This window comes from Dermacentor andersoni, chromosome 11, assembly GCF_023375885.2.
Source record: "Dermacentor andersoni chromosome 11, qqDerAnde1_hic_scaffold, whole genome shotgun sequence".
NCBI lineage: Eukaryota > Metazoa > Arthropoda > Arachnida > Ixodida > Ixodidae > Dermacentor > Dermacentor andersoni.
Window position 1 is genome coordinate 70,584,637 of NC_092824.1, and position 27,287 is coordinate 70,611,923.

At 46.2% G+C, this 27,287-nt stretch overlaps 2 protein-coding genes across 3 annotated transcripts in view; both read left to right on the forward strand.

The window, feature by feature from the left end:
• Ptp36E (protein tyrosine phosphatase 36E) overlaps positions 1-10,718 on the forward strand; it is a 232,760-nt gene extending 222,042 nt beyond the window's left edge. For both annotated transcript variants that reach the window (XM_072285567.1, XM_050167285.3), the window contains exons 15-18: positions 993-1,121; positions 2,653-2,840; positions 5,064-5,199; positions 7,066-10,718. In XM_072285567.1, coding sequence (XP_072141668.1) covers positions 993-1,121; positions 2,653-2,840; positions 5,064-5,199; positions 7,066-7,131 — 519 coding nt within the window. In that variant the 3' untranslated portion in view covers positions 7,132-10,718. The remainder of the gene's footprint in view (positions 1-992; positions 1,122-2,652; positions 2,841-5,063; positions 5,200-7,065) is intronic.
• Positions 10,719-18,713: 7,995 nt separating this feature from the next.
• The window catches only part of LOC126517998 (MAM and LDL-receptor class A domain-containing protein 1-like), a 48,511-nt gene continuing 39,937 nt past the window's right edge, over positions 18,714-27,287 (forward strand). Inside the window, exons 1-3 of the mRNA XM_050167838.3 lie at positions 18,714-19,855; positions 26,377-26,422; positions 26,999-27,172. Of these exons, the coding sequence (XP_050023795.2) occupies positions 19,460-19,855; positions 26,377-26,422; positions 26,999-27,172 (616 nt within the window). The 5' untranslated portion in view covers positions 18,714-19,459. The remainder of the gene's footprint in view (positions 19,856-26,376; positions 26,423-26,998; positions 27,173-27,287) is intronic.

The window sequence follows — 27,287 nt, forward strand, 5'->3', positions numbered from 1 at the left end:
TGCAATAACTACTCCCCTATTTAATGGCATTTGACGTAGATTGTGTTTAAATAATCAAATAAAATAAATGAATAAATAAATAAGTTGTCTTTTCTCTGTCTAATGCGTTCGCATTAAAAAGTTCATGAGGACACACGTTGCGTAATGTTGCCAGGATCGGCCCAGTCGCGCTTTTGAATCCATTGCGTTCGGAGTGAAGGCCTCACATAGCGCGTCGTCGTCTTGACTTTTGCAACCAGCGAATGTTCCACGCAATGCCAGTGCGTTGAAGATTTCGCAGTAGTACAGGACAAATGAGTGAAATATCTCGCAGGCTCGGGGTGTTAGTGCACTGAAAATTTCGCTGAGCATCAGTGCTTTTAGAGGTCCGCTCGATCGTCTAGTGCAGAAAACAGTCGCCGCTCGTAGTTAACCGTACATTTGTTAATCAAGAAAGATTTAAAAAAAAAACAAGACAAAGAAAACAACATTCTGGGAGGGGCAGGGTCCGCAGCTTTCTACCAGCAGGGATACTTCACCTGTGAAGTGGTGAACTGTCGTTTCGACTCCGCTCAAGCACTTTCGCTCTGCTAATGTAAATGCTAGGCTAACGCAAAAAAAAAAAAGAGAAAGAGAGCTGATTGTAGCCGACGAAAATATTACTTTCGATGGGGTATCAACGTGGTTTTCGTTGAAATTAGGCAGGACGTTCAGGCTTTATGCTAAAACCAGTAACACGAAGATTCACGTCGACCAGTATTTTCACGGAAGAAATTAGCCATCCTAATCTCGCTGCGGGGGTGAGAAAAACGTTTCCTTTTATGGCCTATATAACCTAATGGTTTATGGCGCCCCTCCTAAGACGGCGGCGGTTCAGCTTCATTTTTTTTTTTTTCGGGACGTCAATTACTCGACAAAAAAAAAAGTCCTTATTGCTTCACAACACCTTTTTCTTGTTTCTTTATTTTCTTTTCTTCAGTATGCCAAGTCTACATGTTATTTTATTTTTCCAGGCGTACCCTTCCTTCTGGCCGACGGAGAAGGAGAAGCGCAAGAAGTACGGCCCCGTCTTCACGGTGGACGTGGTCTCGTACAACCACTACCCGAAAATCAAGACGTGGATTTTCAGGATAAACAAGAAGGCAAGTTGAGGGGTGGTTACGCTGTCGTTAAACAGCGGGATAGTGGCGCAGCCTACGCCGCGGTGCGATGAATTAGTGCCTTATGTATAGTGGAGGGTGTGGCGATGTGGGGCCTAGCCGTCTACATTTTACGACTAAGTTCGAGAAGTTCCAGAACGGCCCGTAAATTGAGCGCCTCGAGCCTGCTTCAACGGAGCCCAAGCGAATCTTGCAGACTTAGTTCCGAGTCTGCGCGCACTGCCATGTTTTGCACACTGTGCGCTGCGCAGAGCTCGTGATTCTCTATTCTTCCTGTGTGCACTATGTGCGCGTGCATGCGTGCGTTCGGGCACTAAACGTACGAAAAGTAATGCAGGCAAAATGTGGAACGAGTGTGCGAGAGAAAACGACCTAACAGGATTAGTATGCATGCTATGGTTGGCATTTGTAAGATCGATTATAAAATTAGCATTGTCTTCGGAGCAGCGGCCTCGCGGGAAGGCTGTTTCACCTCGACGCAAGTTCTTGAAATCAAATGACCATACGTATTAGTACAACAAAATGGCGCAGCTACTTCTGTATCTACCGTTAACGCGAGACGAAATGTACCCATGCGCGGTATAAAAATTATCTTTTAACACCAGGCTATGTAGCTACCCGATTCTGCCACCTGCAATCCACTGAGCTTGTCTGCCCAAATATATATTTTGTAGGGGTGTTCGAATAGTGGAATTTCAAAACTTGATCGATTGCGAATATTTGAGTATAATCACTCCCTAATATTGAATATTTGCTCATTTTTGAAGCTACGTGAAGTGCGAGGTTTGCTTGGGGCCCGTCTGAATAAAAAAATAACAACGAAACCAGAAATATATAGCCACATGCATGTAATACAGATTGCAATTGGACGTCACAATTACTGAGAAGCTTTTTAATGATAAACAACTGATTTAAATTATCTTGGGCACAGTGGCAACGACATCAATCAAACAAGTTGCTGAACAGGTTGTCTACAGATGCGCGTACAGTGTCGTTGTGGTGGCGGAAGAAGTGCAATATTTCAGTATCTCACATTGTTGTAAAGGAATGAAAATTTAGTGATACTGACCGAGTAAGAAACTGCGTGTAGGTTGTTTAAAAGCGAGCCATTCTTATTGAATGACTGAAAATTATAGAGCCACTGCCCCGTACCTTCGCCCAGAAATTAAGGCCTCTGCGCGACACCCTCGGCTATCCTGCAGCAGAATTATTCGGAAAGGTCCTTAAATCCCTCGTTCTGTTTCCCTCGAGACTCTTATGAATACTTCTATCCCTGGTATATTCGAAAGCAATATTCGACAGCTTCGAATAGGGAATGCTCTCGAACGGTCTCTAATTCAATTCGTATTAAAATATTCCCGCACCGCTGGTGTTTCGTTAAAAGAGACATGGACTCGCAATTTCTTTTTTTCGGCACAAGGACATAGGTCGTGTAGCTTCAGGGCGTTTCTCCAGAGTTGTGGCTCCTGGACAAACTTGCAGGCAACGCGCTCGTACTTGCACTGCACGACAGGTGGTCTCCCTGACGGAGCTGATGGCGGGCGTCAAGGCCGAGCCGAAGACGACGCAGATCTTTCAGATCACCTGCTGGCCCGAACGCCACAAGGTGCCCACCTCCACCAACACCCTGGTCGAGCTCATGAACATGGTCGAGAGATGGCGCCAGAGGACCACCTACGGCCCCGTTCTCGTCATATCCACGTGAGTTCCTCCAATTGAATCCGGAGGAGAGCGGTAGTGGTAAAGATGTGGCGAGTGGTTGACTTTCGAAGAATGTCGCAGGTCCAAAAAAGTTGGCCTATATACCAAGGAGGAAGGAAAAGAACTAGGAGGAAGCATTATGTAACAAAAGTGAAGCCAAAAAGAAAACTTGGCCCGGCACGTGATCACGTCGCGCGAAGTTTATGCTAAGTCTTCTAGAATAGGGCACTGTAGTGCGCTCTAGTTTTCGTGAGGGTCTTCTACTGCTGTACCCGCCGTGGTTGCTCAGTGGCTATGGTGTTAGGCTGCTGAGCACGAGGTCGCGGGATCGAATCCCGGCCACGGCGGGCGCATTTCGATGGGGGCGAAATGCGAAAACACCCGTGTACTTAGATTTAGGTGCACGTTAAAGAACCCCAGGTGGTCGAAATTTCTGGAGTCCCCCACTACGGCGTGCCTCATAATCAGAAGAGAGAGAGAAAAACATTTATTGAATTATAAAATGGAATTCTCGCGGATCGAGGTCTTCTCTTCTTCACGCTGTCTTCTCGTCGAAGGGAAGCCTCTTCAGCACGGGTGGTCCCTCAGTCCAGGGCTCCACTGAGTTTGGCCGCGTCCCTAGCGTGCTCCACCATCCTTCTTTGGACGGCGAGTTCGCAGCTGACGAGCCGGCTCTCCCAATGCTCCGCACTCGGGGGTTTATGATCGCGGAATGCGTCGTTTCGTTCGCACTCCCAAGTTATGTGATAGAGTGTGGGTGTAGCCCCGCACCAGGGGCAGGTGTCCCTATACTGCGTTGGGAACATCTTGTTGAATATGAAAAGGTTGGGGAAGGTGTTTGTCTGGAGCCTACGCCAGCCCGTTGCTTCATCCTTCGTCAGCGCTTTATGGGGCGGTGGGTACTTGAATCTAGTCCCCCTGTAGTGTTGCAGTAATTCCGAATAACTGTCACTGAGGATCCCGGCGTAACTAGCGCGGTACTCCTGCTGCTGCCCAGCCCGGAATCTATTAGCTCGAGCTAGACCGTCCGCCGCCTCGTTACCCCTTATGCCCTCGTGTCCAGGTATCCAGATCAGATTGTGTTTGATTTTCGCCTCCTCCGAGGGGTTACCCCCTCTGAGGATCCTAAAGTGGTTTTGGCACGTAAAACGCCATAATTTAATTTTTTCTACTGCTGCGTTTAGCTCACACCCTTTGGAAAAGGCAACGGATGCGACATCACAACCTGAGACTGTCGCCCTGACACGTTGCAAAGAAGGCGCAAAATGCACACGTTGCAAAACAACTGACAGAACACAGCTAACATATTGTGAAGAATACGTGCAGAGCGGTTGGCAAGGTACCTGAAAACGTTCGCGTCGATCACAACCTATACCGGGCGCCAAGCTCACTGGGTTCAGTCTGCTGAGCCTAGAGCTAGACACGTGTGTGGCCGACTTTTTTGGAGGGAGGCAAATGGAGTTGTGTTCACGAGAGCGTTGACTTTTCCAAGGCTGACTGCATGACGCCGTGCTCACTCCTAGTTTATTTCTTTGCTCCTCGCTGAAACTTTCAACATGACTGGCTGGTACTGTGTTGTTTTTTTCCTGAGGTGATGGACTTCGCGGAAGTGTGAAAGAAACTTAATTTAATGACGTGACAATAATGACGTGATGACGTGACAATAATTATTAATCATTCATTTAATTATGCGTTACAGAACCAAAGTGGGACATAGCTAAAGGGGGGGGGGGGAAGGAGGGCGAAGCCTTAAATGCATACATAGCAACATGAGTGAAAACATACTCAAACAAGGAAAGTACCTCAAGCACGGCACAATCGATTAACGTACCAACAATGCACATAAAGATATACAAATAAAGACACAGTTAGATGTATTGCAGTGAATGCACCGAAGAGATGACGTCAATACTGCAAGCAAACAGAATTTGAACAGAAAATCACACGCGCGGCCACGCACAAGACTGTGAGGTACACTGTAAAATAATTTACACCCTTAAAAGGGAAAAGGGTGTAAATGTGTCTATAACTCCCACCCGCAGGGTGTTAGTTGCATAAATCACACCCTAAGGATGTGAGTTAGACACATTTACACCTTTTTTCACTTTTAAGGGTGTAAATTATTTTACAGTGTAGGCTCTGGGTACGCACACTTCGGCCGCCCTTTGGGCCGGCTGACACTCTGCCGTGACGTCGCGCGCCCCTCGTTTAATTTTACCGCAGGAACGGCAAGAGTCGCGCCGGCGTCTACTGCGCGGCCAACGTTGCCATCGAGCAGGTCGTGGAGCACGGGGAGGTCGACGTCTTCCAGGCAGTCAGGACGGTGCGAAGGCACCGGCCGCAGCTCGTCGAGAACATGGCGAGTATACGTGTTGAACGGGACCTCTCTCTCTCTCTCTCTCTGTGATCGTCATTCCTACGCTCTAAGAAACGTTTGTACCCTTTGGGGTTCATTTGGCCCCCAAGCGATAACCGTTATGTACGTTCGTTTCTTTAGCGCTGCGCGCCCAGTTCTTCCGGAACCCGAACGGCATGGCCGATAACGGCGTGTCGTAGCGTTCTGGACAGAAAAGTAGCAAGTGCATAGTTTCAAAAAAAAGAAAAAAGATGGAAGCGCAAGTAAGACTTATTACTATTCGTTTTTTTTTTTGGGGGGGGGGGGGGAGGGGACAAGATACACGCCACAGGGTTCGAAGTTTATTTACACTGCTTGAATTATTAAGAAAGGAGCACTGCTAGGAGGGAACATGGCGCTTCAATCTTGAAACCAAAACTTTATAAGGGAAAAACTCTCGCAAAATAGGCCCTCGCTACCTGACAGGCAACTGGTAATTTCTATCCGCCAAGCGCGCGACTAGTGCTGTGAGTAGAGCGGCCGGCGATGGCCGGTCGTGGATAGAGCGTCGCTAAATGTTACCATGAAACAACCACTGCCTTGAGAGATTCGGCGTGCACACAGGTAACGGATAGAAGGAGGGCCGGTGTCCAAGGAGGTTGGCGTGCTGCCTGACGTCATGCGCCCTCATAGGCTATTTTTTTTATCCTTCCTCCACGCCTTGAAGCTTCTTGCATGCCATGATAATGTTGATGATCGTCATGGTGATGACGATCTTCAGTTATGGCACATATTCCCCTTTGTGGCTAGAATGAGAACCGGGCGGCGCGAGTCTTTGTAAGAGAAACAATTATTCAAACGTGAGAAACAATGATAAAAAGAAGCCGTAAAACAGGCGTAGTGCTGAACTAAGCAGTCAGGCTAAATGAAAGAACATTATAGGAGACTGTTCAAACAAGCTAAATGAATTGGATTTGGAATTGGTGCACTTTAACGCTTCTTGCGAGGCCTGCTCGTGTGAGCCGTGCCGCCGCGTGTAAGCATTCTGACCAAAGGTGCTAACAAACAAGCGCGTGGAGGAATACATTGTCGGAAGAAAACCAGTCCCGCGTGCGTCAGTGGCATTTGCATTACTTTATATACCGCAGAGACGTGTTTGCTTGAGGCCAAGACGTTGCATTATGGATAACGTTGTGCTCGAAACATATAAGGTGCGACTTCGTCGCGACTTGTGTATGGTGTCCCGGTATGTTTTCGCGTCCAATGGACGCTGCAGTCGCTAGCCCACAATTCTGCACTTATTCTGAATAATTTCGCAGTCGGTAGCAATTTCGGTTACGTTTTATTCAGTAGCGAATATTTCTTCTTCATTTTGTTTCGATTGTCATCAGTCGCTCCGCCCTGCAGCGCGAGGAAAAGCACGATTTTACTTGTTTGTGGATTACGAAAGAAACATGCCGCAGACCTTGCTATGTGTGTTCTTTTTTTCATTGCTGTAAGTATCACGTACTACGTTAGGTGTTGTTGATGATGTTTTAATTTCGCCTGGGAATTATTGCACAGAACTCGGCTTCGAACTAGTTACTAATAATCTTACTACGCATTATGCAGCTGTTCCCACGCGATGCTCTCTAAGCCCTGCCAAGCCACAGCCATCGCTTTAGCCGTAGAGTGGCCGTCCAGATTTCGTTTTCTTTTGGATGTAATATTTGGTTCGAGATAACGTCCCGGGGCTCTCGGTTCGACGCCAATCTCCACGATTATGTCTGCAGACTTCGTGCTCACTATCAGAGATCCGTACACCTGAGATGAACGGCCGTAGGTATAGACAGCACGTAGTTTTTTTTTCTTTCTGAAATGTGTTTTATTCTTCTGCTTATCTCTTTTCAGACCGAGTACAAGTACTGCTACGACCTTATTCAGCACTATGTGCTGCACTACCTGAACAAGGAGTGACTATAAAGCGGCTCGCAGTGTAGGTTCCTTCACTCAACGTGCGTACGTCCTGTTCCACAAGCCGAAGAACGGGAACGGATTGCGGCGCGCACCAGGAAGCCGCGATTCCCGTACAATCAACGGCACAACATTCCAGCGGCGTCGTAGGAGACACGTGGTCACGGGGTGCAATTCTTCCCCTGCGAAGATGGCGCCGGCGAACCACTAACGTCCGGTCGCGTCGCCCCGCCGTAGCGGAAATCTTTTCTTGTTTTAGCGTTGTTCCCCCCGTTGTTCTAGTCGTCGGAGGTCTCTTCCTTGGTTAGAGAGTTGTTTTCGTACTTCAGATGCGTTTTAAATCTGCCCCGGGCTGCTATTCTGGACACCTTCGGCTAGAGAGTAACTCTAGCTCCGTCATGTACTGTCGAGTTCGCCATCTTGAACGCTCGGATTGGCTCACAGGGCAGCGGTGGCCTGCCTGATTGGCTCGAAACGCCAACATAGCAGATTTTCGCCGTGTCCAGAATGACACCCTCGCTTTGAAGCCAGCCTACTTTGATGTTCTAACAGCTAAAAAAAAAAAAAGTGAGGGAGTTTCGAGCTTTCAATATTCACAGCTGTTTGCATGCGTGGTGACGTCACACGTTGGGTCGTCAAGAAAGTAACTAAGAAAACAAAACAGTTGTTATCGTTGTATATTGAAACTTGGCGTTCTCAAACTGAAAGAAAAGCGCAACGCGGCTCACGCAAGCTTTCACACATTACTTTATTTGATCTTTAATCCAAGGAAAGCGTGACTACGTTTTTTTTCTGTGCCCCTGCGAACGTCCCACCGAGCACCGTCTCTTAGGCTACTCAGCCGCCATCTTTGTACACTAAAGTAGCCTGCCCCATTTTTTTACTTAAATGCACGAGCTACTCTCTGAGGCTACTCAACCGCCATCTTTGTACACTAAAGTAGCCTGCCCCATTTTTCTGCTTAAATGCTGTCTTTTTGCTAAGTTGTCTTCCTTGCCGAAAGAGACCTCGAAAGATATTTAGGATAACAGCCGTCAACATTGCTGTACATTTAGCCGTATCTGCGACGACATTTCGGCACGCTCTCAGCGGGAAACACTACGGAGGGCTACTCAAGTAGTGCGGTCAGTAATCACTCCGCGCATTTCGTGGCGACCTGGCTCGATTAGCGGCGCGTTCCACCGAATAACGTCCCTCAGGGGTCATAAAATACAACGCATGCAGTTGCCGCCCTAAACCAAGCAACGTTCGTATCCTCCTGCTTGCAGTACGCTGCGCACTACGTTTTGGAAGCGAGTACGCGCAGTGAGTGCGCTTGCGGAAGCGGCGCAATGAGTGCGGCCACACGAACGTATCACTCCGCGCTGTCTGAGCAATCGGTGAACAGGTTTAACGTGATGGCGTCCACTACGTTACACTAACCTTCATCCATTATAACAGCGACCTAATATGTTAATATAATATCAAGGCACCAGTCATTTTCCGCATGTTCTGCATATTTTTATGGCGATGCGCGAGGGTTTTTTTTCTTTATTTTGTCGCTAGTGCAGGCTGTGTGGAAGGTAGCGGCTGCATGCACAGTTTTCGTGCTTTGCGCGACAGCAAAGCGTTGTTGTGCATCGTCACTATGACCGCCGGCTACACTTTACGAGTCCTCGCACATCCTCAGAGATCCCAGCCGAGGCCATCTCCGATAAGGGAGAATTAGTGGCCGGTTCGGTAACGGTACGTGGTGTCGCTTTATCAATCCGCTGTGTTTGTTCCCTATGCACACCGCTTCCAGGGTCGTTAATAATTCACGCTCCGTTCATTCGATAAATGTTTCGAGTCGTTTCCTTCCTCGCAAAGAATTATCCTTTTCCATAGAAGGAAAGTGTTTCTCATGGCTCCTATTTTGAATAATTCCGTATACTCATAAGGAACCACATATGTATGCGAATTGGAATGTTCCCATGTTGTGGCATGGAATTAAGGCACCTACAGTGATTAGGCCTACTTTTTTTTTCTATACTGTGTGCCAATACTCCTTTGTTCTGTATTCATGCGCGGTCATCTAGAACTTCATGTAAGAACTTCAGTCCTTTCTTATCACTACTGCTACGGCAGTGAAATAGCGAATAGTTTTTTTTTTCGTAACGTATACTACTGTGGTTTGAAAGGCCTTAAATATTTTGCTAAGCGAAGCTCATGGTTCATAGTGCAGGCTGCACTATTTGTTCTCGCTGTTTTGAAGCTCACTTTCTTTTTCTCCTCGTGGTTCCTCTGACCTTGAGTATGGGAGAAACGCCGGCAACAGTTGCATGACGAAGAGTCACCCGTACACATTGACGATGGTGACGGGCACGTGAAATGTCTTCTCTCGACATGCTACGCAGTGCTTTAAACAAACATTTTTTTTGCCCGTGTCGCCGCTTTGAAGCTCTACACAATAATTTAATACATCTGGGTGGAGAACAGCCCCGGAAACACAATTCACTCGCGTTCATTCCCATCAGCTTTTGAGGTCGGTACGCTATGTTTCCTTCGCACTACTTATAATTTGAACGTTCAGATCGAGCCAATTAGTCGCAAAGAACAAATCGTGTCATGCTCGGCCTTATACCACTCCGGTGATTGCCGCGATGTCTTGTGCTCTTGATTCGTAATGTATTCGCAATGCCAGGCCACCGAATGGGAAGCAAAAAAATTTGTGTAGCCTTCAAGCAAAGTTAGTGTATCCGTCGCCATGATAGAAACTTGTGCGATTGTTACGCTTTAGCTGCACGGTAAAATTGAGCTATCGAGTTTGACGTCCTTTCGCGTATTAAGTGCCGAGCGACGACATTTATTTCACTGCGATTGTACGCTTTAGCTACTGTGCCTACGGTATTTCAGTTCACTACTCTATAAAGCTTTCTGCGCGCAGAAATGGGAATAAGCACTAGCACGGGGCCACCGCAACCCACACTGTATCTATGCCGAGTCTAGATGACCTACTCTAGCACAGTGTATAAAGACTACGCTGGTCCATCTAGAAGCCCTATGCAACGATTCGGTTCGTTTATGTGTGAGGTCTCGTTTGAGCTTCTTTCTTTTTTCCTTCTTATTTTTTTTCTTGCATCGTGCTTTCTAGATACGTTAGCAGGTTTGAATAGTTGACTCACACTGAGAAGAGAAGAGGTGTTGAAATAGTAGCGTCGTCACACTTCGTTCACTGAGAAGCCCGTTTTGTACACGGCGAGCCCGTTCTTAATTCCGCAGCTACGGCGAATCCCGACGTTCGAAGAAAGTAGCCCTTCGTTCTTAATTACAGCACCGATCGGAGCTTCTTCTCGCGCTTAGCTGGCATGCTGTGAACCAGTCTAAGCTATTGAAGAAAGTAATTAAACTTGTTTTATGCTGCGTGTCGAGGGAAGAGTCTACGGCAAGGAATTTGTTTAGCTGTTACTTTTCTTTGATTTTAAGCGCGATATTTTTAGCGGTATCACACCCATGTTTTTTTTTTGTACAATATTGTGTTGCCATATCTTGTGTTTCGTCCAATTGCTTCATTTGCACCCCCCTTTGTGTTTTTCGTCTGATGCAATAAAGAGAAAAAGCTTTCTTCCCGCTTCGATAAGAGCCGAAATCAAACAGTCGTATGGGCAATGCACAGTTAACAAAGACGAGCACACGCCGGTTAGTGAGTCGACGGACATTATAGTTACATTACAATGTCTCACGGTTACAAAGGAACAGTGGCTTGAGAGCAGCTGACTGATTACAAGACATGAATACAACGTGTGGACGAGCGTATTGGACGTCGTGTACGCTTGTGGCGATGGCTTTTTTCATATAATTAAAGTGTTTCACGCGATAAAGACACGGATGAGATTAGCAATAGTGTGAGTTTAAATTAAAACGTGAGCAAGTCCAAAACTACTTTGATGCATTGTTCCGTTTTGTGGTTCACCTGCGCTTGTAATAGATGCTTAAGTCTGACTCCGAAATGTACACTTGAAACTAGCCCATGCTGGGAAACCGGTTAAAAGGCACATAGACGCTGCAGTTCCTTGCAGTTGCGCGTAACGGCCATTCTAAGCAGTTGTATCCCGTACACGGCTGAAATTTATGCTGACTATACGGGTAAATGACACGCAAATACACATGGGGCAGTGATATGGCACGTATGTTTATATAGAGATGCTGTAGAAACGTTAGTCATGCTCAAAACTAAAGTATACCGCGGCAACACCTACTAGCAAACATTGTATGTATCGCGTACGCCGCTGTTCAGTTTACGATTGGTAATGTTTGTTCACGGCTAACAGACTTAAACGAGCCGGCTTCGCACCTGTATTTTCCTCGTTACCGTCATCGACGTTTTCGCTGAGGGCACAAAATTGTACGAATTTGTCCGCGTGCCTGCCGTTAAAGCCTCTGTTCGTTTTCATTTACGGGCATGCCGACAACAGTGCCTTTCGTAAAGTTGCTACGCGCTGCGCCTTGTCCTTCGGGCAGGGTAGCTAACTGCGCAAGCGTAACGCTGCAAGAATGACGCCGCCCCCGCGTTTGTCGATTGTCTGCACAGCGTGCGAATAGCCTCGGGACTACCGCGCTCACTCATTAAGCTACGCCTTCCGCAATTGTATCGCGCACGGCTGCTAACCTCGCACGCACCGCTCGTCATTCGCGTTGCAGTACATCTGTAAGGGCCGATTTACGCTCGAGCCGCCCATCGTCGCAAGCCGCACCGCACGCGTGCGGTTGCGCGAAAGATTGCACGTATCAAACACTTGTGCACAAATTTTCGGTTTACAATGTGCAAGGTATACACTGTGTACACAATGTAAACGACAATTTGTGCACAAGTGCTGGATACGTGCAATTTTTCGCGCGACCGCAAGCGTGCGGTGCGGCTTGCGGCGATGGGCAGCTCGAGCGTAAATCGGCCCGACTCGCGCTCAGTCCGCACCCGCACGGCCTTCCGCACGCGTGCGGAGGCGCGGAAAGCTCGCGCAGCAGTTCGCCGCACAGCAGTCCACCTGTCGCACACAGGTGGACTTCGGTTTGCACTCGGTCCGCACGACCAGTGTAAACCAAAATTTGTGCGCACCCGTGTGCGGCATGTGCGCTGTTCCCACATATCCGCACGCGTGCGGAAGGCCGCGCGGGTTAAGTCGGCCCACGTGACTATTCAATGCTGTTGCCTAAAACTTGCCTGCGATATGAGAGCCCTCTTTGAGCATGCAGTTTTATACCCCGCGTCGTAGTGCAATGACGCGAGATTGCGTGAATTTACCTGGAAACAAGGTTGGACAGGGCGCCCGTCTCTTCCGACGAGGTTACTTCCAACGCTCTGTTTTCGTTTTGGAAATTGGGCGTACGTTACGCAAATGGCGATACGAGGCTGAATTAAGCGGGTGTCCATTAGATTTAAACGCGTGCCATCTTGTTGGCGATCAATAACGGGAGTGATGGCGTACGGCGTGTTTCCAAGGAGCCCCCACGTAGGAGAGTCCGTGAAACTGGAGTAATTTAAAATACTGCAACTTCGTTACAGAGTTAAGGGCAATAACTTAAATCCTAAGTTCTTGTTTCTCCTGCGTAGTATGCAGTGTACGTTTTTTTAGCGGCCCTGGTGCCGTTGCACAGGTGTAGCGATGAAGATAACCCTACAACCTTTTACGAAATATGCAAAGTTTGCCACTTGTCTAAGTCCGATTGTTTTCCGTTGCCTGCTCGACGACGCCTTATTTGGATATTTGATCGTGTATGTAGGAAACGCAGCCAGAGAAGTCCAAGAAAATTTCGGGTCCAGCTTTGCCACGACACTGTCTCTCGTTTCACACGAGTTTGCGTGTGTATGTACGTACGTGTATACCGGATGCTTCAGCAAACGCTTTCAAAAGGTTCTTTGAAATTTCCTGTGGCGGATAGCACATTTCTAGTCCATGAGCTGTCCTACTGGAAGACACGGACATTTGTTGCAAGCAAAATTGAAGTGCATAATTGACCAATTAGCAATTTTCTCTAATTGAGCTTTCAACTAGTTACTTTGCGGCACATGTTCCAATTTACCAATTATAGCCGAGGAGTTCGCGAGGCGGATCTACTTGGAACGAATTCTCGGGATGACATCAGCTTCGAAATATTAATTCTCGAACTTTGCGGAGACATGCATAGGCGTTCCAGTTACTTTTGTGCTTCAATGCATAAAACGACGTTTGGTCAAGAATGTACGTCGAACGACAATGTATTTTCACCGCAAGTTTTGACGCGCATATCTCGTAAATGGCGTCATCCCCACAATTCTTTTCAGGTGGATAGTCCTGGGAGTCTCACCCACTGGAATTTGTAAATTGCAATATGTGGTTAAGGTAACTTGAGTAAAAGCTAATTAGCAATTTTTCGTGAAATAATCGATTATATTTTTCGATTATTTGTGCAAGTAATGTTAACCTCTTCGAGTGGACCGGCTCACGGACTAGAATTGTATCAGCATCCGGCAATCTTCAAAATAACTTGAAAGTGTTCGCTGAAACACCCTGTGTTCTAGAGCTCAGAAGCGCAACATTCGCAATTACCAGCTCATTTTAGCAGTTAATATTTGGTTGCGCTGTGATTGACCGCAGTCGCAGATATCCCAGAGCTGTTGCAATGGGACAGAAATGTGACATGGAACTGTTCCAGACTATCTCGCAGCATTGAAAGTACAGGGGAGAGGAAGGCGGGGAAGCTAAGTTACCGAACCGCTCGTGGAAGGTTATTTAGGGCAAGACAAGGAAAAAAAAAAAGTTACGCACTCGGCGTACACTTCGTGTGTCTATTTGACACACTTCGTGTGTCAAATAGACACAAATTTGACACACGCCTTTCTAGTCTTTTCCGCCGTTCAAAGATGTCGGAGGATATTCACACCCTCTTGTTGCTCCACTCGGTGCATGGTTATTTGTGCACATTTTTTCTTTTCGACTGTAAAAGTTTCAACCAGTCCAGCGATTATACTATACTTGTACCGCAGTTACTCTGGTCTGAAAGAATAGAGTACCGACGTTGCCATCGCTTCACTCAGGTTAGAAAGTATGCGCATTGTGCATACTGATACAGTTTGCGGCTGGCTTGGGACGCTCTAACGCTGCTAAATAGCTTTCACAGCTGCGAAAGAAAAAAGGTGTCCCAAATCTAAACGAAACGCAGAGTTTGTTACGAGCGTCACAGCAGCTGCTGCCGTGTAACAGCGCCGAAGAAAAATGGGCAATTGTCTGTCGGAGACTCAGCGAAGTGCCAAAGCCTATGCGAATGAAATCTCGCTCCTGAGCGAAGCGTATATGCAATGAAAAAGCCTGAACGTTATTTTCCTCGGCCAAATTTTACACGTCGCGTAATGGGCAGACTACTTGACTCTCGTCTACGCGAGCACATGCATAGGGTATCGCATTCGCCGATGGCCGCTCGAACAGTTCCCAAGAAACGTCATCGAACAACCACTAAATGCCGCACAAAGCACTTCGAAGCGTGTACGCTTTCTCAGTGCTCGCAATCCTCGAATGTTTTGACGACCGCCTTTTATATTGTTCATAAAAAATAAAAAAACCATTGCTTAGCATATCCAAGTGTGTGAAATATAGGTCTAGGTTAGGCCGCACTGGCCGAGACGCCTCACGGATGCTTTGTATTTCAGCAGGCCATGCGTCGGACGCCGTTTTAGGTAATGCCGGCACACATCCATGTATAGACGTAGCTGGAGTTTGTTTCGAACCTTCTCCTCGAGCCAGTCTAATCGTACTTTCTTAGGCACAAACGGCAAGCTTGGCATTGTATATGCGTACAACCCAGCGTGCCGGGCATACGGCGAGCAAAGCAGGACTTCTCTGTTCACCGTGGGCAATGCCCCACGAATGCATGCCGCAGAGAAGGCGTTCGAGGTTGTAGCAACCCAGCGCTGCCCTTCAAGACATCGCCTACGCCGGAAATCGTGCTAATGCTTTCAGAGAGGTCTTGAGGAGCTTCTTACGGGCGCCACTCAGAAGGGAGCGTCGCTTCTTTGCCGGGAAGGCTTAACGTCGAAGTGTCGAGGAGTTCGTGACCCCGACGCGTCGTCCCTCCACCGCGGGCTTTAGTCTCCCGCAGGAACTAGTGTAGAAGGAGCGCGAACACCTTTTCTCCGTGCCCTTTCTTAAGCATTGTTGAGCCTAGTGCGTAGAAAAACAGAACAAACACGCCGAAACGAAAGAGGGACCAGAGCAAAAAAAAAAACACGTTGTGTTGCCTTCACTTCGGGTGCAGGCAGGACTTGTTGCGCTAGCGCTATGCACACAGCTGACACACTTAGATCGGTCTCGCAGATTTCAAGCGCACAATGTCGGCCGGACGCTCACGTTCTCGACAAAGCTGTGGACATTGACGCCAATGCTTTGACTCGGAAGAAAGAGCATACCTTGTACAGGGTTTGAGACTTCTTAACTGTACAGCGTGCTTGTAAAAAAACGTCGAGCGTGCGGAGCTTTTCAGCTACTCGGTAGCTTTTAGTAGCCACGTTTAGACGGCGGAGCTTGGACGTAGTATACGTTCAATGTAGGTTACGGTATCGTATTTCCCCAGCGGGCAAGAGACTTCACACCTCCTCTCCACTCGTGTTCTCGCAGTAAATGAATCGTAACTTTTTTTCTTAATCCAATTCGGGAATTCAATGCGTGCTACTACAATGAGCGAACAAAGCATGCACTGTTAGAATCACTGGTATTCGAAGGAAATGCACACTTCAACGCAATTCGAATTGTTGCAGACAGCACAACTAGCCGTCGGAGGTTTATTAGCAGCGTCCATCCTATCGCGATGACGTTGACAGCCTTATCCCGAAGGCTGGAAAATCCAAACGACTGAGTATTGAATGATTAAGCTGTCTATAAAGTAGAGGGATGACTGCGCGTGACAGTTCACGTGTTCATTGCGTTTAATCATCGATTACGGATACCTGAAGATGGAAATGTATTTCCTTGCCACTTATTACAATATGGCGGCAGTAAATCGTTGCGATTTTGAAAGGACGCTGTAAGATATGCTTGGACTACGCCGGACACTCGCGCGTTCAGCGCTGATAGCGACTGGCTGTGAGCCCACGTTATCACTGCTATTTGTTTTCAACGTAAACGCAAGCGGAGCTTGTGCTTCACGGTTCGTGGTAAACGTGATCGACGTTTTTCTTTTCTGCGTCCAGTTTTGAATGTGTCAGTATCCTGTGGTAGCTCTGAAAAGACGCACTCTTGCAGTTGTAAAAGTGGGTAAGGGTCTATAGTACGTTTCATGAATGCCACGCAAGCTTGTACAAGTGCTTCCAAGCCTTTGCTATTGTCAGGAAAAGAAGTTCCTTTCTCAGCGCGAACTTTGACACCAGGTTACAGTGCAGTTCATAGCAATGTATGCTTATTCTGTTCGTAAGCTAGCGTTTCTTTAGCTTCCACTGCTCAAGTGTCCTCGCCAAAGATTTGTGCACCCGTTTAATGCTGTTGCCACTGGTTATTATGTGAAATAAATCTCTTTCAACTATTACCCGTGGCTGTGTGAACTTTTTTCTCGTCGCTGCTTACTTCATAAAAAAAGAAGAGTGCATACAGACTTTTCGCAAAACTTTCGTTTTTTTTTCTTTTCTCAAGGGCTGGTGTATACGTATTTACTTTAGATTCAAATATTGGCCTCCGGGCCTATACTTCGGCCTCGGCCAACCGAGCCAGGTATATTAATAATAATTTAATCTAAATTTTTAGTTTGCAGTTACAAAATACCGAAAGCATAATGTCTAACCATGCCTGGCGCGTTGGTAATTCAGCAAAGGCTGGAAAACGAGGAGGAGCTGTCCGTGGTGTCATTTATCGGCCGGGATTTACTGGGAAGTAACTAACATTCTGTGAGACAACGATTGGCACTGAATATTTAAAGAAATAAATATTAAACCTGGTAAGATTATGTAAGTTTGTCAGCCGAAAAACAGATTAATTACTCAAGCGTTGCTCTAAGTGTTGAGCCTTAACGTGTAAGAGCAGGTATATTGGCCAAATAAACACCCCTACATCACCTTACATCAAGTAATTAAAAAAAGGAAAACATCGTAAGCTACTAAGCCAGCGCTCTAAGCTGAGCCAGTGTGCACTGGTTATATTAACGTCTACGGTTGGAAAAATTTTCCATACCCGCCGCCATGGCCTGAGTGGCGCTGACTGTAATGCTCCCAGGGCTATGTTTTGTACACAAATACCCAAGAAAGTGGACGGTAGGATGACCACTGGGTTAGCTGAATCGCGGTTCGTATAGTACAGAAGATGTGGGTTAGGCTCCCAGCTGTGGTAAGTTGTCTTTTTCCAATCTTTCCTTCCCCTTTCTTATTTTTTCTGATTATTTCTGCATGTGAAAAAAAGAAAACCAGTAAATTTCTCCTTCGCTTTCCATTGCTTCATTGTCTATAGTTGATTCGTGTGGTAACATCTGAGCAAATTTTTCTACAAGTTTTTAGCAAACCTGATGAAAAAAAAATGACAGTAGAGATTCAGAATCTTGCTCCGTCGAATAAATGCAGGTAAGTCTAATCAGACGACGGCCGTCGTCTGCGTTCATGGCAACTGCATAAGCTTGAGAAGATAGAAGTCGGAGCCTGGTGCCCGAGCCCTAAACACGTAGGGAGGCCTTTGCCGCCGTAGGAATAGCAGCGTGCGAAGGAGGACCGAATGGAGGAATGTGTTGTTCAACGTGAGAAGGCTCCACTGAGTGCTAGTCGTACGTTGCCTATAGTGCACCTACAGCGACACAGCGCATCTAACGCAAGATGCATAAAAATCGGGTAACCATACGCATGTATTCAGAGTCGCCGAAATAGCGCGCATACTTCTATCGTGCCAAAGCCAACTAGCTCTTTGAGATGGTCGCCGCGCGTGTCACGTGACCTATACCACGTGTGCGCGGAAGCGCATGCGCTCGCGCCAGTTTTCTTTACGTTAAATGTGCAGGAAATAAATGGGCAACTTTAGAGCATTTCGTTAACCGCTTCACATAGATTCGAATGTGTGCGTTAGATAAGCATAACCTACAGAAATTTGTAATTGACGTAGTACACTCTTTGTCACAAGTGTTCAGTGTAATTTGAAAAAAAAAAAAATAAACAACAACATAGACATCTAAGGGAAGAGAGAGTAAAATTTATTTACAAAAAGTCGGAGAGGCAGGCGTGAGCTGGTAGTTCTGGCGTGCTATTTTTGTAGTAGGGAAGGAGTGATGGCAAGCAAACTTGTGATGAGCAGTAAGGATGAAGAGAAGGAAGTTCAAGGGCATTTGCAAGTCATAATCATCATAATCATGATCAGCCTGGTTACGCCCACTGCAGGGCAAAGGCCTCTCCCATACTTCTCCAACTTTGCAAGTACACTGAACTAACGCCGCATTAGTGGCGTTTCTAAAGCCGTGTATCTAGTCCTCTAACTTGTAGAAGTATTCTAGAGATTAAATCACGATTACGTATATGTAGTGATATAGCGCCGGGAAAACTATAATAAAGTTTCCATCTTCACATGTCCCAGAAGGAAGTTTATTTTAATAATTTCAATATGTAATCTTCGGGAGTGTAAAGTACAATCCTATTGGTTGACTTTTTTTTTCTAATTATTAGGGCTCCTGTACTCTTAGGGATTTCGCTAGAGCTTGACAGACACAAAAGCAATCTACCGGTGATCCTCTACAGCCAATTAAATTTTTACACAGCTCGTGCCAACTAACGTTTTCTGGTAGCATTTTCTTTTTCTCTCCTTGCTACAGAAGGCCTTGTCAGGACTGAGTGCGCAGCCACGCTTCCAGGAAGAAGCGACGCCATTGGCTGCTTCTGTCACCAAACCACAGCAAAAGCGCATCATTGTCGTCTGCTTGCCGCGCCGCTTTCACTGGCCTCTTGATTTTTGATAAGCGCGAGCTACCCAAAGGAGAGGCAACTGCGACCGTCCCTTTGACGACAGCAAAACCAACGCGCGAGCAACTAGAACAACGAAACGGGTGCGTTTTCATCGCGGTCCCATTTTCTGCAGGTCACTTTTGTCTCGCGCGCAGCGTCCGGTCTTTTGTCCTTTTCATTGGGTTTCCAGCCGCAAATTAGACAGTCCTTCTGCAGCCGGGATGTCAGGTCGCGTCGTCTGCTCTAGATGTCACGAGGACGGACCGTGCGTTCGTCTGCTTCTTGCTAAGGCTAGCTAGTACATGGATCGCAGGACGCTACCAATGTATTTCCAGCGGAAGGCGTCTCATTGTGAAACGGACAGAAGACGCTGAAAGGTCGTCGTCTGTCTTCCGTCGCACTATCGAACAAAGCTTAGCAAGGCTACGCCCGAACTCGGAGATGTCGTCCATAGTTCGCTGGATCAGCGTCTGTTACTGCGTCGTTGTCATTGCGGCCGAAGAAACAGACTGTGGATTCGAGGTGCCCGGGGATGACGTCACACAAAAGACGGGATCCATAGTCTGGAGCACGGTGTCGACCGACTCGGTCGTGCTGCCTAACAGAACTGCGAGACACGGCGAACCACACACAGACCACGGTGACGGTGGCTCGAAAAACGTCACCAATGCCACGACGACCACGCATTTGCCGTTTCTGCTGGACGTGGCCCCAACGCTCACGTCGTTACTCGAGAGGGACGAGTCTGTGGTTCTGTCCGTAGCCACTACGGAGGAGTCGACTACTTCGGCTCCGGATACGCCACTTGCGGACACGAAGCTGGAAAGAGACTTCTTGGTGAGTGTTCGTTTTCAATCGTATGGCGCCTGCGTACGTCGGTTCTTCGACATAACGAATGTGTGCACCTATCATGGACGACGCAGTTTGCTTTGCGAGTCCCTGCATGATGCGGAGTTGAAAGCTTTCATTTGCTTTTCTTTTATCCCCCATATACCTTACCGTCAGAAACAACACAGTGAACGCGTGATAATGTGGTGCACTATAGTGATCGTGACCGGGTACAAGCACTGTCTGTATAGCACGGTCAATCTCTCCAACGCTACGTGAAAGCTTGTAATGAAACAAGAATGATTACGTGTAACATATTATATGTAACACGTTGTATTGAAATCACTGCCTTTACGCTAAGGCAGATAAGCAGAGGATCCACGACGTAGTAATTAAGTTTGTAACAGAACCAGCGTTCTGGGTATTCCCACGACATTTCTGACAGCGGTCAAGATCTGATTAATTGTATTTTTCGGCGTTTTTGGTATTTCGATCTGATTAACTGTATTTTTCGGCGTTTTCGGCATTCGCACAGCTACAGTGACAGTAATCAAAATATTATCATTTATAGCGTGTGGTTTCTCTCCAATAATGCGGTAGGATTAGGATTTATATTTCGTGCACAAGTACATACCATAACTTTAGCATTTGAAATTACCAAACTGCCAATAAAGCTGCTTGTGCTAGCATTGAGCACAATTCGTCATGAGGACACCTAATAGCTGAGCGTGCCGGATATTACCGTTTTAGCAGGCAGGCAACGAAGCGTGGTATTACGAATTAACCGAGCCATCCTTATGGTAAAAAAAAAAAAAAACTTGCCATATAAATGTGTAGAGACGAATGGAGCTAGTACGTCATACTGCTTTATCTTTAATATCTTTATTAATTTAGTACTAATAAATGCATAAAGGATAATTAATCAACACACTCTGACTTTTGCCAACGCATTTCCCCTTACGTGTCCCCTTATAATGTAAATACAGTACCTTGTTTAGTTCACCGGGGACTCTGGCGAAACAAACTACGAACCTGTTGTAACGCATGAAAATAAGGAAAAGGTCAGGGCTCAGTAATTATTTGCAACGCTTCTAATTAGGTCATAAACGTGAAATTTTCGTCGCACACTACACCTTACGTGCCTGCTGTTTCCACCGAATTCCAACGCGGTGTGCCGTACATTTCTTTACGGACTCCGAGAAACAGTGCGGATAACGGCAGTGATACACTAACGGAGTACTTGAATAAGTAATTTACTACAAAATCTGTTTTCACCTACAAGGTTAGTTCATTTGTCATACGTCACCCACAACATGCTTTCTACTTCTACGAAATATAGACACTGCGTCTGACATAGTACTCCACGGAAGCCCATGCCTCACACAGCGCACGTGTGAAAATACCAAGAACATGAGTATTCAGTAAATATTTTAAAAGCACGTGTGGAACTTCTTCTTAACCTGAAGTTAACTTCAAACTTTCGGTACACGTGAGCATATAGCATGACATCCAGTTCCTCTTAATTTGAAATCGCTGTCGTCTTTCGTCCTCCCAGGGCAGCGGCGAAATATTGTAAGCGTCTCACATAACGCCTCTAAGTAGGGAAAAGTAATGCGAGTCTAGCAAGTATCATTCGGCTTTAATTACCTCCAAATCTCAAAATTGGCCTACCCATCAACCCCAACATTTAACACATTTCCAGAAAATATTGACTTCGTGAGTGATCTAGTTTTCTTTTTTCACAAAGCCGTAAAAATGAGCGAACATCTTTTTTCGCGCTGCTAGTCGCCCTGACCGCTAGGTACGTGGAATACTTTTATTTTAATGACAATTTGTTGTTTGTGTTGTTCGTGTTGTTCGTGTTCTTGGGAGGGCATTATTTCCCGAAAGCTTATTGTAGGGCCGAAACTTATTGCCCAAACTCACCATCAAAATCCTAGGAAGAAATCTCACGGAACACCACGCTAATACGTGGTGTCCGTCGCACTTTTCGGTTTGCGCCGATATTGCAGGGTTCGCGGGGATTTGGGGACCTTCCTTTCTTCTTTTTTTTTTTTTTTTTTTGCCCGTGGGTAACGCTGACAAATAATATTTCGTCGAGTTCTCGGTAGATTTTATTTAACGCTGGAAATTTTATTTTGGAAGCGAACTAATAGCAGTATATTGGGTGATTGTTTTTGAAGTTTTACTAAATTAAAAGAGTTTGTCTGTGGCAGATGGCATAATTCTAGTCCTTGAGCTGGATTATTAAACGAGACGCGGACATTACTCGCACGAGAAATTGAAACACATATTCAGCTAAAAAAATACACTAAATAACTTCCTAACAATTTTTACGGCGCGCATTGGAATTTAATCGTCGCCGGTGAGATCGCAAGGCATATCCACTAAGAGCGAATTCTCAGGATAACACCAGCTTCGTGGTGTTCATTGCCAAAGTGTGCAACAAATTACATGGGCGTTCCAGTTACTTATGTGCTTCAATGCATAAAATAGCGTTCTGTTAAGAAAGTAAGTAGAACAACAGTGCATTTTTCACCGCTAGCTTGATGGCGCATATCTAGAAACCCATGCCATCCTCAAAGTTCTTTCCAAGTGGTTACGCCTTTGCAAACTAACTAGTTACGTTCCTAAACTGCAATATGGGCTGTAAAGTAACTAATTAGAAAATTATTTAGTGAATTTTCGTAAATGAGTTGATGATGTCTTTTGACTTCTCGTGTATACAGGTATTGTCCGCCTCTTTAATTTGCACCTATAGGTCTATAATTATGTTATCCGTTGCAGGAAATTTTTTAAAAATTCCGCAAAACTTAATCATGAATACCTCGTGTAACGCGAACCGAAGTGGTGCCTCAAATCAGAGTAGCAAAATACTGCGTCTGGTATTCATAGCACCAGCACACGATGGTGTTAGCGGGTGACTGCTGCGAAGGGCTGGCCAGGTTCGGTGTGCTTGCCACAGTAGAGGCGGTACTCTCGGGTAATCACCCTCGGAGATACTTTCACTTTCGCGACGCTATAGTGCCGTTCGCGTCAGTGTTTGTGGGCGGCAGGGTTGCTGGCCTAACGCGACGCGTGCTGTCGTAGCACAGTGCCAGGAACGCAGTCACTGCGAACGTCTCGTTCCAGTCCGAGCTTGTCGGTTCCCACTCGTGCCCGAGGTCCGTATGAAAAGTAACGGCACTGATGACAATGAGTATCAGTTTTTGTGTCAAACGGCAACCTACGTGCCGTAGTTGTGGTTGTTGTGGCCTGTCACGTGTGTGCGATTGACACGCACACACGTGACATTGATGACATTGACATTGATGGGTGGAGGATTGACCAAGAAATGGGTGGATTATTCCAAATTTATATGGAGCATAAATTTCCGAATATCTATGAAATTAGCATTGAATAGCGTAGACTTATCTCTTAAAATAAAATCAGGTAAGTCATATTGAATGAGTAATTATTAATTTAAAAGTAAAAAAAAAAATTGAATTTAGCGGGGCATTCGTTTGGATTCTGTAAGAAATATTTGGACAGTGAAGCAGACGTCCCTGTGGCTGAATCCCTAAGGGCACATTCACACCGGCGACTTGAGGAGGCCGCGCGACCATTTGCGACTCGCAATCAAAAAGCGACCGAAGGCGACTGATGCTCACACCGGCAAGCCCGGCTGAGCGCGACCCGCAAGTCGCAATCCCGGAGATTATCGTTCTCAGCGAGAACTCTCGGAATCTACGCGGAATTTGAACGCGACGCCGGAGGAGGCCGGATGTAGACACACGAAAGATCACTTCCGGTGCGCCGCTGATTGGTTTATCAGTTTTGCGACCACGGTCGCGCGACTGAAAAATCGCGCAGAGAGCGACTGGCCCAAAATGGTCGCTTTTCAAGAAAGGCGACCGTTTGCGACCATTTGCGACTGGTCGCTTTGCGACCAACTTGGTCGCGCGATCACTGTCAGTCGCCGGTGTGAATGAGCCCTAAGTGGACGCCCCGAACGAAAGAATAGCAGGTTCTCTTCAGTCCAGGCCAAGTCTTCGAAAAGGTGAAAGGGTTCAGAGTAATCTCCTCCAGTGTAAGACACCTTTCTTCTTCCGTTTCTTTTGTCATACCCCTGTGCACTGCATGGAGGGATTGTTTTGGGATGTTGCGTAGCTTTGTCATTAGAGCGCTTATATAGGGGTCTCTACACTTTAAAAAGGCTACCCACCATAATCGTCTTCAACGTGAAGTGTAAAAAGTATGAATCTCACGTCGGGCAAGATCCGGGCAATAGGGTGGCTGTACCAGGGCGGCAATGTTCCTTTCGCCCATGAACTGTCGGATAGTGAGGGTGTTGAGACTTGGCGCTCTGTCGCGATGCGGCGGCCTCGATTTGTCTTGCCACAGCTCGCGTCTCCCTCCCCCCACTAAACTAAGCAAACGCCACAGGATCTCTTTGTAACCTTGCTGATATATAGCCTGGCCCTAGCTGTCGAAAGAGCTCCCTGTGGACGATGCCTGTCATCGCATCGAAAAAAAGAGGATCAGCATGGCTCTACGACGGAAGCTAGTCTGGTCTAACTCGAAGGCGTGTCGTGGTGTTCAGGCAAGCGCCCGCATGCTGAGGTCCTTCCTTCTGAATTCAGCAGCCGTGGCAACAATTTTTTTCCCGCAGAGTTTCTGCATGCCGAAAGTTTTCGGTGATAATCTTCCAAAAACTGTCGTTTTGCACATCGTGATGGCCGGCGATCATGCGAAGAACTAAGCCGACGGTTAGTACAACTGCCTTACCCGTTGGACGTTTACTGTCAGTCCTGCTTGTTGAAGGCCTCTCGCTCCCGGAGTCAACTTAGATTTACGCATGTCCCTCTATGGACATCTTGAGTCACTCAGACAACGGTATATGTGGCATGGAATAATTACCATATACTTGCAAAACATTTGAAGTGCATCGAAGTAGTTTTCCTCCACCGGACGAGAAATTTCAGCTTGATTTGTTGCTGCATGTTCGTGGTGCATTCCTCAGTTCTCACAGCTGAATGTCTGGCGAAGAGAAATCTTACGATTCCTGAAAACTAAAGTTGGATTTTGCATACTACCAAGACATCACATTACTTGACTACGCAGTGAACATAATAATAATAATAATAATAATAATAATAATAATAATAATAATAATAATAATAATAATAATAATAATAATAATAATAATAATAATAATAATAATAATAGTAATAATAATAATAATAATAATAACGATTTATTTCCATCACCATTACCTTGATGGAGTGGATGGGAATAAAAGCGATTGACACTTGACTAAGTTCCCACCCCCCGTATACAGCAGGTGAGCAGTGGCATGCGACGGCACTTCAGTCCCGCCAGCAAATACAAAGTCAAACAAAGCATTAGAACAAAAACATATATGCAAAATACACAATCACCAGCGTGTGTGAAAAAAGAATAAACGCATTGGAAAGAAAGACAAATACAGCAACTGAAAACAAAAGCGCTTATGAAGCAGCGAAATAACAATAACAGCAACCAAAAAACGCTTATAAACAATCAGACACATAAACGTTCACAGATGCCTAAATGTTGGACAATCAAAAGGGCGCATTAAGGAGAAAGTAGTTGCGAAGGTTAGAACAGCTAATGCTTCCTAAGTCTATATTTTCGTCAATTAATTTGTTAAGTAAGGTTGTAAGTTGAAATGCTACCATTTGGCGCCCATAGCTTGTTATTACTTTTTGTAATACCCAGTGTGGTTTATGACGGCGTGGATATGTGCAATGAAATAATTCAATCGGGGCTAAGTCAGATATATTACTTATGCATCTTCTTTGTTCTACTTTGTAGGTGCGTAGTAGTCTATAAGCATAGAGGCTGGAAACGTTAATAATCTTGTGCCTGAAAAATAGGTTTTTTGTTGAGTGTCTGTTTGGCAGGTTATGAACTAATCTGAGGACCCGTTTTTCGAGAGTTCCTAGTTTTTTCAGACAGGTTTGTGTAGCAGTACCCCATACTAATGAGCAGCAGTTTAGATGTGAGTGAAACAATGCATCATATAAAGAGAGTTTTACCTCTTGTGGGAGATAAGTTTTGAAACGCGTTGTAAATGCTGTGGCTCTAGATGCCTTTAATACTACATAGTCTATGTAGCTTATTCATCATTGCGCACATAGGTCCCGCAAACAGAATTTCCAGTCCCGTTACTCTTCAGACAGACACCGTATGTCAGCGACGCGTAAGAATTCTTTCTTATTCTGAAGCCGTTTCTCGTTGCCAAAAAAATATACTTTATAAACGCCGTTTGGCTGACTTGAACAAAGTTTGTTTTTTAAGTTTCAGACGTTCTTTCTGTATAGGAGCCTCCATTCTTGCTTCGTTTATTATTCACTTGCTATAGAAAAATTTGTATCGAGGGCACGTTCTTTGCTAAATTCTCAGTAATGTTGTTTCCATCGTATTTCAGGCGATTCCCTCACAGTGGGTATACGCCATTATAGTAAGGGAGTCAAAACCCAAACTCAGTTTTCTTCCTCCCTTTTCAGCAAAGGGAGAAGCGGCAAGATGAAGAGGAGGAGGAGGAAGCGGAAAGTATGTCTCTTACTCTCAATATTTTGCCTATTAATTTCTTTCATCAGTTTTTGGCATGCCCACGGATCAACTCATGGGAAATATTGTACGTGGCGGTCGCAAGTGGTGCCCGATATGACTGCTTTTAAGCACTTTTTCATGTCTGCACCCAACTCGCTTTCGACATCAGTCAACAGGGGTCACCACTGTCGATACGTGATGCCCATCTAGCAAGGAATTAAACTAGGAGATATCCATATGTAAGACTTGACAAGCGAAATGTTCATCAAGTCATTCACTTGGCTTTATTCTCGCAGTTTAGGCCCAACACGGGACCTCTGGTAAACAGCATATTGGGCCCATTACGTTTAGTGCCAGGTAGTATTCAATCGAGACGCACGTATTTGGCCTCTCTACCGTAGCTCTGCCTACCAAGACGGAACGGTAAAACCTACCGCGCGCTCGGATGAGACGTTGAGGTGTTGGGCCGATACGTTTGTCTTCCATCGTGTTGCTCGATGACCTCTCCTAATCGTTTCCTTTCTCGATGAATATTGCCCGTGCCTGACGCATGTCGCGCCACCTGCTGGCACGCAGAGTTTATCGCGAAGCCCGAGCCGTGCGACTTCGGGCAGGCCGAGGAGCTGGGCATGTGCGACTGGACCAACTACTTCAACGCGACGCCCAAAATGGCCTGGAAGCCCGGCAAGGGAGACACGGCGCTGTGGCTCGGAGGGCCGAGGACCGACCACACGCTGAACACCGGAGAAGGTACGCGAAAACACGCCACGCGATTCACCGATGTTCCTACGGTGAGACTCTGCTTAAAGCACCAAGCAAACTTAGCAGAAACTATATGAAACTAATGTGAAAAAAGAAGTGCCGA